At 43.6% G+C, this 16,431-nt stretch overlaps 1 protein-coding gene across 2 annotated transcripts in view; it reads right to left on the minus strand.

The window, feature by feature from the left end:
* The window catches only part of AEBP1 (AE binding protein 1), a 99,387-nt gene that overhangs the window by 11,664 nt on the left and 71,292 nt on the right, over window positions 1-16,431 (minus strand). For both annotated transcript variants that reach the window (XM_075601729.1, XM_075601728.1), the window contains 4 exons: window positions 11,837-11,946; window positions 11,580-11,719; window positions 11,223-11,307; window positions 2,425-2,569 (listed from right to left, as the gene is read on the minus strand). In XM_075601729.1, coding sequence (XP_075457844.1) covers window positions 2,425-2,569; window positions 11,223-11,307; window positions 11,580-11,719; window positions 11,837-11,946 — 480 coding nt within the window. The remainder of the gene's footprint in view (window positions 1-2,424; window positions 2,570-11,222; window positions 11,308-11,579; window positions 11,720-11,836; window positions 11,947-16,431) is intronic.

Below are 16,431 nucleotides of genomic sequence, written 5' to 3' on the forward strand. Positions count from 1 at the left end.
CGCGCGCCTGGCCCTTCTCTGCTCTCCCTCCTCCCGCCCGGGGAGCGCTGCGCATGCGCCCCCTCTCTGCAGAGCCGCCGGGAAACGCAGGGAAGGTGCAGGGCCTGTCCGTGTAACGGGAGTGACGGCCACCGGGAGGGGGGAAGGTGCAGGGCCTGTGAGCGCTGCGCACGCGCCCCCTCTCTGCAGAGCCGCCGGGCGCAGGGAAGGTGCCGGGCCTGTCCGTGTGACAGGAGTGACGGCCACCGGGAGGGGGGAAGGTGCAGGGCCTGTGAGCGCTGCGCACGTGCCCACTCTCTGCACCTGTGAGTGCGAGCCGGCGGGAAACACAGGGAAGGTGCAGGGCCTGTCCGTGTGACGGGAGTGACGGCCACCGGGAGGGGGAAGGTGCGGGGCCTGTAGTGACGGCCACCGGGAGGGGGGAAGGTGAGCTGCGGTCCGGGTGACGGGGGAGAGTGACGGCCACCGGGAGGGGGGAAGGTGAGCTGCAAGGGGGCCTGAAGCAGTGGTGTGAGTGTGTGAGGCCAATGAGAGGTGTGCGGGGGCAGGCCAAGGGGGCCTGAAGCAGTGGTGTGAGTGTGTGAGGCCAATGAGAGGTGTGCGGGGGCGGGCGGTGAGTGTGTGAGGCCAATGACAGGTGTGCGGGGGCGGGCGGGCCAAGGGACCAATGAGATTGCCGCTAGGGACAGGGAACACAGTACAGACAGAGAAACATACAATGCTTTCAGAAATATATAGTAAGATATTCGCTTCCTCAACACTTTGTCTACTTAATACATTTAGAACTGCTGAGGTGTAGACAGAATCAAATGCTTTTTCGTAATCTACAAATCCTAAAATATAAATCCTAGAGTGATAGATCATATTCATTACTCCAGGAAATCACTTCTTGTATGACTTTGAAATGTTCCATCCTGTTGTATCTACTGCAAAATTCTCCTTGTTGTCTAGGCTGGGCGAAGTTCAGTCGGTTGAGTCGTTTAGTGAGTATCTTCGTACAAATCTTGTAAGTGTTTAGATGTAGGCTATTTGGGCTGTAGGCTTTGAGCTCTTCTTTGTCTCCTTTCTTATGAATGAGGATAATTATGGCATTTCTCCATTGTTCTGGAATTTTCCTGCTCTTCGAGTAGCGTGTAAAAGTTTTGCAGGATGTTCTCTACTCTTTCTCTACTTTTTACATCATTGGTGGTTTCTTCTGGCTCTTCCATGCAAGATCATGCCGTGTCATCTGTGCTCTCATACAATTTCATGTAAAAGTCATCAACTCTCTTTACGTACAATGGTTTGCTTCTTCCCAGTAATAAGTCACCGCTTCGTCTTCTTTAAGCTTTTGTTAACTTCAATAGTCTTCCTCACCATATTACAGTTACATTTTCTTACATCTTCAGTTATACCATCTTGCACAGCTCTGCATATTCAATTCTTATGTCTTGGGATTGCTTCATTTCTTGTCATCTCCTCAACTACTTTGTCTCATCTGATATTTTCTTATCCTGTTTTTTGTTAGCAATTCCTCCAGCTTTTCAACGCTTTAAAGCTAGTTAAAGTGTGTGTATTGTATGTCTTTATTTGTATAGCGCCATTAATGTACATAACGCTTCACAGCAGTAATACACGTGGTAATCATATAAATAAGAGCAGAAGGGAAGCTGAGCACACCAAAAGAAATGCAATCATTTATAATTTTTTTATAAATGATTGCATTTCTTTTGGTGTGCTCAGCTTCCCTTCTGTTCTACATGCAGTTACCCTGACTAGTTTTTTTTCTGCTTGCAGCACCCACTACTATTCCTGTTTGTTGCTCTTGTTCCCATAGAGGTGGGGCATCCCAAGTTGCATTTATCTTGACTCTTGTGTGTTTAGCTTTTAATCATATAAATAACAAATAACAAATAAATATAAATAACAGTTAATGGGAATAAGTGCTTCAGACAAACGTAACATTTTGGAAGAGTAGTCCCTGCTCAGAGGATCTTACAATCTAATTGGTATGTAGGAGGAACGTACAGAAACAGTAGAAGGGGATTTTGGTAAGTGCTTCTGCAGAGGGCCAAGCTTGATGTATCATGTGTCTAGTAATATCTACGGTGCTACTCATATGCTTCTTTAAGCAAGTGTGTCTTAAGGTGGCTCTTAAAGGTGGATAGAATGGGTGCTAGTCGGGTATCAAGGGTATCGGGTATCGTGTGTGTGCGTGTGTGTGTGTCCACGACACATCCAATACCATGATAGTTTGTCTAGGTGCTTAGTAAAAAGATACTGAACATCAGTATTGTAGAATACAAGCACTCACTTGAAATTAAGAAAAAAAAGTTTAATTAGGTGATTGGTTTTGGCTCTGTATTGAACATGCACATATGTGTGTATCAGTGTGTGCGTGTGCTTTGCCCTGTGTACTTATAGGGTGTATTTGAGGATCCTCACTTGATATAGGACATCCCAACACCTCGAGGCGCATGCATAAGCTGCCGTTCCAGTTCAGTGGGTATATACGTATGAATCGTGCTACCACGGGCTCCGGGAAGTCTGTCTGTACCGGGGTGTCTTTATCCACGTTACCGTAAAACAGCTGAGGGAAGACAGGGAGAGGTCATGCATTACCCAAATACAACAAGCACAGTAAGTTCTTCCTCTCCCCATCAGCTCTGCTGTTCAACCCCAGAGATCAGAGTGATTTCATGTGTGAGCAGAGACAAAATGTTTCACAGCACAACACATATACACATACAAGCATATACTCATAATGTGCCAACGCACGCATATATCTAGACAAACACCTATTTATAAACGTACACATATACAGGCATACCCCGCTTTAAGTACACTCACTTTAAGTACACTCGCGAGTAAGTACATATCGCCCAATAGGCAAACGGCAGCTCACGCATGCGCCTGTCATCACGTCCTGAACAGCAATACCGGCTCCTTACCTGTACCGAAGCTGTGCGCAAGCAGGGAGACTATAGAGCCTGTTACAAATGCGTTATTTTCATTAGTTATGCATGTATATGACGATTGCAGTACAGTACATGCATCGATAAGTGGGAAAAGGTAGTGCTTCACTTTAAGTACATTTTCGCTTTACATACATGCTCCGGTCCCATTGCGTACGTTAATGCGGGGTTTGCCTGTATGTACTTGCATATACATACATATGAGCATTCTGACATATATGCAGACACGCAGAAACATGCATGTACACACAAACATACACATGCACATATAAACATACTGTTACACAACCACTCACAAGCATAAACATACATATATATGCACACACATACTGTGTATATGCACCCAAATATGCATAAACATACATATGCACACACAAGCATATTTTACATATGCACACACATTCATATTGTATGCACATCCACATAAAAATACTGTACTTTTGCACACATAAATGCAAAAACAAACATATGGACACACACAAACTTACATATTGTATGCGTACACACACACACACACACACACACACAGTATTGGGAAGTATCACTCATCAGCTTAAGTGTGCCATGACGTGCTTTGAATTAGCAGAGCTCTCTCTCTCTGTCACATGTTTACCATATATAGTGTTGTTTACTGCAAAGGAAGTGTGACTCATCAGTTTAAGTATGTATTTTGCTACAACACTTAGCACTGATTGGAGGATGCCTAACACAAAATGCTATAAATAAGAGCCTAGGCTGGGGATAGTGCCAGAAGCTTCTCCATGGACCGTGCAGGTGCCCTGGCCAAAAATTCCCCTCGCTCTCGGGATCAGACTAGACTGATTGGGGCTTTCCCGGGTGTTTGGTGTGTTTTTTCTGTTGTATGCTGTTAAGTTGTGCAAGCTGTAACTGAGAACATAACTGAAGCTAAGTAAAATCCCTTTTTGATTACATCTCTAAGACTGTTTACTGACTCAGAGTGTGCAAGTTATTGACTGAATCCAGAATCTTTGCATTACATTTGGCATAGTCTGAAGGATTCACCCAGAAACATACATGTCTGATGAACCAGAGATTTGGTGTGAGAGGGGGAAACTGACACTGACATGTTTATTCATTATGAGTATTTGGTTATGTTTAGCTGTCTATTACAAATTATGTTCAAGACGACAGGAAATATGGGGAATGGAGGAGGGAAAAAACGGCTCCTTACCCGTTGGGTTAGATCCGGACCCGGGTCAACCGCAGCCAAGGAACTAATTAAATATGCCCCCCCCCGGTACACCCAGAAGTAGGTGAAAAGCTGTAATATCAATTTACCAGGTTAAATGTAATAGGCTACAAGAAAGGGGAGCGGAAGACCGCAGCAGAAATGGGATGGATAATGTTGAAGGCGCTCCAGAAGGAAGCCCAGGTGAGGGAGACAGGGGACCTGGAACTGCAGGCAGTCAAGGACCAATTGTCTATAGTAAAAGATTATGAGTGGTCAGTGGGTGCTGCACCTTTGGGATGGGGCTGGGGACAGTGTCAGGCTCTCAGGGAAGGAAGCAGTGACAATGGGGGCTATGACTAATGACCCACTACTGATACAAGGGAGTAAGATACATGAGGCTATCACACTGCTTGGGATAGGATAGATGTGATGCATCCAAATTGGTTAGAATTCCTCCACAACATGTGCAAATAATACTGGATGACAGTAGAGAGTCCATGAACAATATGGCAAATTATCAGGTATGGGCTAAGTGTCTAGTGGGGTCAGATAAACCTCCACAGTTGAATCACCATGTATGCCCACCCTAGTAACCAATATGTAATAAACAGAGGCACTGGTAATCATATATATGCAGGGGCACTGCGGCCCTTTACCTTGGTGCTTGCAGGACTCCTAGACATCCAGGGCATGCTCTTCATCCAGGTAAGTAGACAGCAAGAAGGGGAGTGTTGATGTATAGCACAGCCACGAGTTCCAACTCTCCATGAGACCGGAAAAAATGACAAAGGTGAACGCTCCAATCTAGCAACAGGTCAGGTTTATTGCATGGTGGTGCAGCAAAATAGGACTACACGAACGCACCTACGCGTTTCGTGCACAAGGCACTTTATCAAGGTGACAAATACATGTAATGCTGCTTGATTTATACTCACCTAGACTCTGTCCCGCGCTGCCGGGTGTGACATCATCGTCCCGCGTCGCAAGGAGTCGCGGTGACGTGGCGTACACAGCCATTGGCTCGGCAAGTCAGGTGGTATGCTAATACTAGCTGACTGTCTCTTTTTTCTAAAACAAACTTTATTGACACAAAAATGAACATACAATAAAAAACATGTTAAAAAACGCACTAAGATACTGAACTAGCAGCAACCCTGCACAGGAGATGTCAACAATTGACCTAATATACTAAGGCATAAGTATATATACTATAGATATGTATTTGATACAACTTATAGCCCCTACCAAAATATAAAATATATCCTGGCATATACCTGTGCAGGTAGTGATAATGAATTTGTTATTCGTGAAAAGAACATATTCACAATGCAATACAAGAAATACAAGAATTATAATGATAAATCTATAATAGTGTAATTCTATATATTAATACAAATTGATAAAGGATAAATCTTATCTCAATGAATTGCACTGATTAGATAAGATTTATCCTTTATCAATTTGTATTAATATATAGAATTATACTATTATAGATTTATCATTATAATTCTTGTATTTCTTGTATTGCATTGTGAATATGTTCTTTTCACGAATAACAAATTCATTATCACTACCTGCACAGGTATATGCCAGGATATATTTTATATTTTGGTAGGGGCTATAAGTTGTATCAAATACATATCTATAGTATATATACTTATGCCTTAGTATATTAGGTCAATTGTTGACATCTCCTGTGCAGGGTTGCTGCTAGTTCAGTATCTTAGTGCGTTTTTTAACATGTTTTTTATTGTATGTTAATTTTTGTGTCAATAAAGTTTGTTTTAGAAAAAAGAGACAGTCAGCTAGTATTAGCATACCACCTGACTTGCCGAGCCAATGGCTGTGTACGCCACATCACCGCGACCCCTTGCGACGCGGGACGATGACGTCACACCCGGCAGCGCGGGACAGAGTCTAGGTGAGTATAAATCAAGCAGCATTACATGTATTTGTCACCTTGATAAAGTGCCTTGTGCTCGAAATGCATAGGTGCGTTTGTGTAGTTCTATTTTGCTGCACCACCATGCAATAAACCTGACCTGTTGCTAGATTGGAGCGTTCACCTTTGTCATTTTTTCCGGTCTCATGGAGAGTTGGAACTCGTGGCTGTGCTATACATCAACACTCCCCTTCTTGCTATCACACTGCTTGGGCAGCTTGGTGAATTAGAAGACAATCGCCCTAAACTTGTTAGGAGCACGGAAACTCAAAAGGGGAACATACGAAAACCTATATTAAAATAAACCGTAAACAGATGTGGGTGGATTTATTGAAGGCAGAAATCCCACAGGAGAAAATAGATGGGAAACCCACCACCGAGCTGCTAAAAAAGTGGAAGGAAATAGTCAGAAAACACACGGCAAGGATGTATAAGACTGATAGTGAAGACAGTGTGAGAGGTAACAGAGTAAAGCCCTCAGCCCCGTCCTTATACTCCTGAAAAAACTTAACTGACACAAGCCACGCCCCCCCCCCCCCAGATGGGTGGGATGTGGTCAAACCCTTATGTACAGAGCGGGTTCCAGTGGTATGGGTGCAAACAGGAGATAGGCGTCCCTATGTACCTGTCCAGGTGTGGTGGGTAAGAAACGAGCCCCACAATCTTTTATGGTTCTTGTGGATAACGGAGGCCAAGGTGACAATCATACACGGGAACCCTGATAGGGAAAAAGGAGAAGTAGTGCATATAGAGGGTCTAGGTGGGACCATCACCAGGTCAATTCGGATTACAGTACGCTTTACAATCAATAAAGGCCCCTCTTCACCACCAGTCTAGTGGTAATCGAAATCCCAGAAAACATGCTGGGCATAGATGTGTTGTTGGGTCAAAGCATACAAACAGAGTGGGGGGTGTTCATATTTGGGTTCCCTCATAAGGCCTATTATTTACGAACAATCAAGGAAATAATAAGAAGGAATGCCAAATGAACCCCCATACGAATACCCGCTCCAGGACAGCCTGAATATTTGAAACAATACTATTTGCCAGGGGGACACAAAGAAATAGGGGACACAGTGCAAGCATTGTTACAATCAAGGGTTATTAGGCTCCCATATGAAGATTTAAACGTGGAGCAATGGGAGATTGCATAGTGCACAGATGGATCAGCCCAGATAACATATAAAGGCCGGCGGATGGGCAGCAGCTGCATCTAACCCCAAACATAATGTCGTCCTCCAAGATCAAGGGAGATGTGGTTTCAGTCACTTTGCTGAATTACAAATACTACTTATGGTTATTCAAGAAACCACAGAGGCTCTGTTTCTTTATAAGTACAGTTGGGCCTGTTACAAAGGATTTACTGCACTGACACACTTTATTCGAGCAAATACCCAGTATGTACCTGGCAGATACCTGGAATGCGCCGCTCCTCACCTCTGGCAAGCCCCGTTGCGTTTGCCTTCCCAGCCTGGGTTCATGCCTGGCTGACGGGCGGCTGATCTGTTAAATGATAATGATTAGGATTTAATAGGCTGCAATGCTTCACGTGTCTACCAGATGGCATAAATTCATGAATTGTAATGCAGTATATATATATATACTGTGCAGTATTGCAGCCAGCGGGAATAAAATGCTTCAATCTCTGCATGGAAAATAACCCAATGCACTCGGGCAGAAAACAGTCACAAACCTCAATACACCCGGGTATACCCGAATTCGTGGGACTAGCCGAGCTCGAATAAAGTGTGTCGCCAGTGTACAACATGGCTGGCAAGTTGGAAAGAGAGAGGTTGGAGGATACACGGCAAGCTAGTTTTGGGAGGACCAGAGATTTGGGAAGAATTCTGAACAGCAGGAAATACACGGACAATCAAAATAGGACATGCCGATGCCCATTTACCCGAGGGGGGTCCAAATTTGGATGCTGATGCACTAGCCAAAGTGGCGGAGACCCGGATGCTAGAACCAGTCCTACTTAATTTTGCCAAAAAAAGTCTGTCGCTCCTTAAGGGTACAGTAACTCACCAGTAAGTAGTAGTAAAAAAAACTTTTATTAAGACTACATAAAACGGATACGATCCATGGACAAAGACAAAAAGAACCTCCTCCCACACGTTTCGAACAACTAGTGTTCTTTCTCAAGGAGTATGGTAAGAAGAAGGGGGAGGGTACTATTAAAACCTCTCTTCCTCCAGTCTAACCGGTGTAACACACCTGAAGGTGATAATGATAACAAAAAAAGATTCAATGGGACATGAAAACATTGGTAACACTCCCTAACATCAATAAGCAGTAAAATTGCTAAGTGCTGATACAAGGTGGAATCTTTGTTAATTAAGCATGGCCAATTGGTATAATAATAGTAAATAAAACTCCTATGTTTCATAATAAACGTATACATAAAAGACATAATATATATAACTTTGACCACTTCATTATAACTTACAATAACACACTATCTAATGGGAGTAAGAAGCCCCCTCAGGTATTATTGATGTAATTAGTCAATTGTTGGCCATGTAAAATCATCATAGATAACAAATATGATGCCCATTGTGAACCAGATAATATATCTTGCTAAAGCAAAAATACAATATGGATACATAACAAAACATAACCCTAAAAATAAACATACAAATCAATAATTGTAAATTCAGTCTAGAGTAACCATGTAGAGAGTCCCCTGTGAAGACAACACATAAAGAATATCTACAGGTCACTAGGGACTGTACTCCTGATAGGGAAAATATCTTGTAAGTCAGACAATGTATATTGAACAACACAGAGAAGAATTGCAGGACACATCTGTATAAAGATATGCATGTATATTTCTATAGAAAAAACTGAAGATCCCATTCTGTATTGAGACCTTTAGGAGTTAATGAATCCATAACAAAAATCCGAAATGCTTCACGTTGATAAAGAATTTTCACTCTATCTCCTCCCCGAGTATAAGGTTTCACGTATTCAATGATCATACATTTGAAATTACTTAAGCTACCATTTTGGCAGCATTTAAAATGATGAGAAACCGGATGCGTAATATCCATATTAGAAATGTTTCTCATGTGTTCAAGCATTCGAATTTTAAATGCTCTCCTGAGCCTTCAAGTAGGCTTTATGAATGTTATTAGAATTGTATCCCCTCTCCAGGAATCTCCGCTCAAGGTCGGCCGCACCACTATCAAAGTCCTCTATGGTAGAACAAATTCTGGTATGAAGTAATTTATGGGGAAATGCATGAATGAAGCACATTGTTTTTCTACCTCTCACCCTTGCTAACAGACACAGGGTGGACGGTGGTAGGAGATACTGGTAGGGAAGAGGCCTCTGTGCGAATTGACCCACAAACTTACAGATGGGCAGTTACGCTTGGTAATGCTGAAGGAGAGAGCATTTCAGCAGGTGTACACCTGGGGGATGTGAGAATCTTTGTGCCAACGCCCCTGCAGATTACATGGCATGACGAAAGCTCTTATTTCACAGTGGGCGCCAGGATATGGGTGGTATTACCACAAAACAAAGGAGGACGTAAGCAAGGGGAAGTGATAGCAAAAGGGCAAGGAGCGACGAGATTGGTGTTAGTACAAGGGGCCCTTCACCCAGAATATATTATTGCCTATCTTTTAATAGCAGTTAATTGATATTTGTTTTTCTGTTTTGTTTTGCTGTGTCCATGGATATCTGGATGCCCGGCATCAATGGCGTATTGAACACTTTGTCCAATCAAACCAACCAGATGAATTGTCAGATGTGTGGACCCACCTCAGTGCGCAAGAATATGGTTACCTGTATACGAATTGTCGGATCTGTTTAGCCACCTCAGTGCGAGAAGATGGTTACCCGCATATGGGTGTCACCAATATACGACCCATCACAGTTTTACTAGGTTACCCATTGGTAAAAGTTGATTTCCGTTCCAGAGAAGAGCTTGTTATGTAAAAACAAGTCTAGTTATGTACCCATCCGCTAGACTCAGGCAGATGGTTGGGGGATATTTTTGCAACAATTGTTGAATATTATTGTTACTATTTACGTGGGGTTTTATCTTTGTATCAATATGGACTATATGTACCGCACCCTGAGTGTAGGCGTTCCGTCTATAGGAAGAGATTGCCCTGCCACCTAAATCAATAGGTGTAATGTATTGGAACGTACCACTTATTAGCTGAAATATGCCATATCATGTGTTTTAAGTAAGCAGAGCTCTATCTCTTGTCACATGTTTGACCACTCATCAGCTTAAGTGTGGCATGGCATGTGCTTTGAGTTAGCAGAGCTCTCTCTCTGTCACATGTTTACCATATATAGAGTTGTTTACTGCAAAGGAAGTGTGACTCATCAGTTAAAGTACAGCAGGGCCCCGCTTCTCGGCGCTTCGCTTTTCGGTGATCCGCCGATACGGCGGCACCGAAGAAGGGGGCCGCCATCTTTGATTCCCAGTCGCACATGCGCAGAATGGGCAGGTTGCGCCCGGCGCGCAAGAGCAGACCGGTGTCTGCGCGCGCATACCGTAGTTTGCGCTCGCAGACTATAGGCTGCGCATGCGCAGAACGGCGAAAACGCCGTTCTGTGCATGCAAAATCACTGAAAATTACCGGATCTGCTTTCTGGCGATTTTCACTATACGGCGGGCCCATGGAACGGAACCCGCCGTATACCCGGGGCCCTGCTATATGTATTTTGCTAGAACACTTAGAACTGATTGGAGGAAGCCTAATACAAAATGCTATAAATAAGAGCCTAGGCTGGGGATAGTGCCAGAAGCTTTTCCACAGACCATGCAGGTGCCCTGGCCAAGAATTCCCCTTGCTCTCTCGGGATCAGACTAGACTGATTGGGGATTCACAGGGGTTTGGAGCGTTTTTCCTGTTGTATGCTGTTAAGCTGTGCAAGCTGTAACTGAGAACATAACCGAAGCTAAGTAAAATAACTTTTTTTATTGCATCTCTAAGACTGTTTACTGACTCAGAGTGTGCAAGTTATTGGCTGAATCCAGAATCTTTCATTACACACAAACAAACTTACATATTGTATGCGCACACACACACACACACACACACTTACATATTGTATGCACACACACACAGACAAACTTACATATTGTATGCACACACACACAAAGACTCACCATCTCCTCATAGCCATTGCTGTATATCACCCAATTCTGGCTGTCGTTACTGAATCCCACGTGAAACGAGGTGACAAAATCATCACTGCCAGATAGAGGAATGAAAAAATATATATCTTATGTATATAGTGTATGTACTGTATGTATAAGGTGTATATGATCTATAGGTATATATATTCATAGGATATATATATATATTATTATTATTATCATTTACTTTTAAATATATATGTAGCTTGTGAATATGTTGTGTTACAGCCATAATACAAGTGTAAGTATAAGAACATATAGCAGGAAGATAAATGTGCATGAGTGTATGCGAGATAAAGAAACAGCAGGAGTTGAGGAGAGACGCACTGGATAAGAGAGTCCCGTCCCTGGGTTATAACGCCAGTGAATAAGGTGCTTCTCCGTGTGTCGACCTCTAACCACTGCACCTGGGTGTCATCTTCTGCACACCATGCTCCGTCAAAAAAATCATCCTCATTAACACCCGCCTAACGAGTGAGAAAGGGGGGGGGGAAGAGAAGAGGGGGAGGGAGAAAAAGGAGCATGGTTACTGTAATGCAACCTGCAGCCCTCTCTACTATTCCTGGACTGACCCCTAACCACACCTGCATGTTAAGGCGCCCACGCTGAGCACTGAGCCCGTGTCGCAGCATGGAGGAGGCCAGGAGCTGATCGTCCTCTATCCGGTGAGACTCCACACCGATCGGGGGGCACTCTGAGGGGGGCAGAGAGAGATAGCTGTGCATGTTATACAGAGCATGAGAGAGCTGTGCATACTATACAAAGGGAAACATTTGTACTGCTGAAGGGGTGGCTCATCCTGTAAACAATGACAGAGTTTGAATCAGGGGAACCTGTTTCCATTCCCGGTGCCAGCTCCTTCTGACCTTGGGCAAGTCACTTTATCTCCCTGTGTCCCAGGCATCAAAAATCCTAGATTGTAAGCTCTACGGGGCAGGGACTGTGTCTGTAACAATCCTATGTGCTGGATAACGTGCACTTTATTGTAATTGAGTCCCAAAGGGAGAAAAGCGCTATATGAAATAAAGTAATTATTATTACATCTATATTATTACATAATATAGATAACAGAGTAACTGTACTGATGGTCTACTTATGGCCAGATACTGTACTGATGGTCTACTTAGATTTTGCAAAGGCTTTTGTTACGGTTCCACACACAAGGTTAGTGTACAAAATAAAGCAAATTGGACTTGGTAAAAATATTTGCACCTGGATTGAAAACTGGTTGAAAGATAGACATCAGAGAGTTGTGAGTGGAGTATCTAAAGGATCAGTACTGGGACCCCTGCTTTTTAACTTGTTTATTAATGGTTAGCAGAGAGAGCAAAGTCTCCATATTTGCTGATGCCACTAAATTGTGTAAGGTAGTAGAATCAGAGCAGGATGTAATTTCTCTCCAGAAGGACTTGGAGAGACTGGAAACTTGGGCAGGTAAATGGCAGATGAGGTTTAATACAGATAAATGTAAGGTTATGCATTTGGGAAACAAGAATAAACAAGCAACGTACAAATTAAATGGGAATAATTAGAAGAATCCTTGCTGGAGAAGGATTTAGGAGTGCTGGTAGACAACAGGCTTAGCAATAGTGCCCAAAGTCATGCAATAGCTGCAAAGGGAAATAATAACTTATCTTGTATTAAACAGGGAATGGCTGGAAGGGAAGTAAACATAATTATGCCCCTCTACAAAGCATCAGTAAGATCACACCTTGAATATGGGGTACAGTTTTGGGCACCACTCCATAAAAAAGACAGTATGGAACTAGAAAAAGTAGAGAGAAGAGCAACCTAATTAATAAAGGGGATGGATAATCTGATTTATGAGGCGAGGCTAGCTAAATTAGATTTATTTACATTAGAAAAGAGGCGTCTAAGAGGGATATGATAACTATATATAAATATATTTGGAGACATTACAAGGAGCTGTCAAAAGAACTATTCATCCCAAGGGCAGTACAAAAAACACAGGGTCATTAAGGTTAAGGTTGGTGGAAAGGGGATTTCACGAGCAACAAAGGAAAGGGTTCTTTACAGTAAGGGCAGTTTAAATATGGAATTCATTACCCATGGAGACTGTGATGGAAGATACAATAGATATCTTCAAAAAAAGGTTGGACATCTTTTTAGAAAGGAAAGGTATTTAGGGATATACCAAATAAGTGAACATGGGAAGGATGTTGATCCAAGGAGTTATCTGATTGTCAATATTGTGAGTCAGGATGAATTTCTTTTTCCCCTTATGAGATATCATTAGATGATATTTCACTCGGGTTTTTTGTTTGCATTCCTCTGGATCAATAAACTGTAAGTATGGATATAGGATAAAGTATCTGTCATTTGAACTTGATGGACGCATGTCTTTTTTCAACCTCATCTACTATGTAACTATATAACTGTACTTCTGAATAAAGAGAGATAGTTGTGAATCTTACAGAGAGGCCAAGATAGCTGTGTCCCACAGAAAGCATAGATAGCTGGGAAACTTATTGTGAGGGAGGTGGGTCTCAATGTGTGGTACAAATCCCAAGCACGGCAACTTGATTGTGTAACATGAAAGCCTTTGCAAAATCTAGGAATATTGCACCAGTCAACTGTCCACATTCCATTTCACCCTGGAGGTCATTGCAGAGTTTTAAGAGGGTTGTTACTGTGGAGCGATTTGAGCGAAAGTGGATTTGGAATTGACTAGGAAAATGTGACTTATTATAACAGTTGCTTAGTTGGGAATGAACACATTTTTCCGTGACATTGGATAGTATAGGTAGTATACAGTTTGGTCTGTGGTTGGAAACAAAGGAGGCTATGTATTAAGGATTTTTTAAAACGAATTGAAAGAGTGAGTCATAAAGTATTTTTTCATGTTCGTACACATTATTCTTTGTATGGTGGGCATTATGTTCATACATGACTGCATTAAGAGCTGTTTGTGTCTACTTTTATGCCAAGAAAGACTTGGCAGATAATTTTAATGCATTTCTAGCACACAAAGCGACAATATTCTTTATACATATCATGTGCATATGTGCGGCACCAACAACATCCAAACTCCTCCGCCTAGCGCACTGGTGGGCAACAGATGAACTTCCCTTGCGGCCCCCAAACACCTCTCTCCCTTCCAACTAGCAGTTTGTCGCGTGAGTATGTGGGTGAAGAGCTACGCGCGGGGTGAGGGGGGGAGAGAAGGGGCTACAAAAAGAAGAGCAGGAAATTACAGGGAGAGTGAGAGAGGCGAGGAGGCGGGGGAGAGAGAGTGAGAGGCGATGTGGCGGAGAGAGAGTGAGAGGTGAGGTGGGGGAAAGAGGGGAAAAGTGAGAGAGGGAAGGACAGGGGAATTGGGAGAGGGGGGGTGGAAGGGATAAGTGGGAGAAAGAGGAAGGGGGGAAGTGAAATGAAAGGGGGAAGTGGGAGGGAGGGGAGAGGGAGGGCTAGGAAGTGGGAGGGGGGAGATATGAGGAGGGGAGATATTAGGAGATGAGGAGTGGGAGATGTGGGGAGTGGAAGGTATGAGGAAGGGGAGATGTGGGGAGTGGAAGGTATGAGCAGGGGGAGATGTGGGGAGTGGAAGGTATGAGGAGGGGGAGATGTGGGGAGTGGAAGGTCTGAGGAGAGGGAGGTGTGGGGAGTGGAAGGTATGAGGAGGTGGAAATGTGGGGAGAGGAAGGTATGAGGAGGGGGAGATGTGGGGAGATGAGGAGTGGGAGGTATGAGGAGTGGGAGTGTGACAGGGTAAATAAAAGCCACCAGCTATATGCCTGACAGACATATGTTTAGTCTGCAGTGCAGCAATGATGAGGTTAACTTCAGCTGGGAACTCATGGCAATTAGTTAAATCCCAGCTGCCTAATCAAGGTGTGTTAAAAAACCCAGGATGTGCACACATGTAGGCTAGCTGCTCAGGAGACAGGAGTGAGTTACTGAAGAGATTACTGATATAAGGTCTGTTTGCAAAGTACACGGTTGATGAACTGTTGTGTCCTGCATGCTGAAGAGAAACTGCTTTGTTTGCCATGCTGAAGATAGGCTATTTTGTTTTGTCTGCTGAAGAGAAGCTATTTTGTTTTGTGTGCTGTATGTTTTAAGGCTAAATAAATAAGCCTTGCCAAGAGACCCCGCGTGTGTAGTTGCGTGTACCCTGCAACAGGGAGGTATGAGGAGTGGGAGGTATGAGGAGGGGACGGTATGAGGAGGGGGAGATATGAGGATATATGAGGAGGGGTAGATATGAGGTGTGTGTGTGTGTGTGTGTGTGTGTGTGTGTGTGTGTGTGTGTGTGTGTGTGTGTGTGTGTGTGTGTGTGTGTGTGTGTGTGTCAGTCACTGTGTATGCATGTATATTGGGGAGGGAGGTTGAGTGTGGGGAGGGGAGAAAAATACATGGGGAGGTGTAAGAGAGAGGGGGGAAGGAAAGGGTGACTGGGGAGTGTGAGGTGGGGTGAGAGTTAGGTGCTGTGTGAGAAGGGGGGGTTCTTGCAAGGCTGCCGAAACGTGGGTGAGGGGCCCCTGGTGGAAACGTTGGTCCTGGGCCCTGGGAAAGCTGTCTGCGGCCCTGCATGGCAGTGATGTCACTGACTGCCACGATTACAGCAAGAAACCCTATTTTGCAAAATGTAATGTACATACAAGGTCAGGAATGTCACATTTTTAAAATGTCTTAATGTTAATTAATGCCTACATTTTTTTATTTCATTTTAATTGATGTCAATTATTTATTTAATTTTAATTTGTTAATTATTTTAATTTTAATTACACATACACACATACACGGTGAGGGAGCCGAGAGAGCGAGAAATGGAGGGAAGGGGGTTAGACGAGAGTTTGTGTTATGTTAAGAATCGAAAAGAAATACATTTTTGACGTAGTAATCATCCCCTCCGAACTGGGCATTCTTGGCCAATAATGCCCTGGCTGTAAGAGTTGAAGGACCCAAGCAAAGCCCCCACCTCTATACACACAAACACACACTGCAGCCCCACCTCTATACAGACAAACGCACACTGCAGCCCCCACCTCTATCCACACAAACGCACACTGCAGCCCCCACCTCTATACACACAAACGCACACTGCAGCCCCTACCTCTTATGCACATAAACGCACACTGCCGCCCCCACCTCTATATACACAAACGCACACTGCAGGGCTCACCTCTGTATACAGAAACACACTGCAGCCAGGGTT

The sequence above is a fragment of the Ascaphus truei genome, chromosome 5 (assembly GCF_040206685.1).
Source record: "Ascaphus truei isolate aAscTru1 chromosome 5, aAscTru1.hap1, whole genome shotgun sequence".
Classification (NCBI taxonomy): domain Eukaryota; kingdom Metazoa; phylum Chordata; class Amphibia; order Anura; family Ascaphidae; genus Ascaphus; species Ascaphus truei.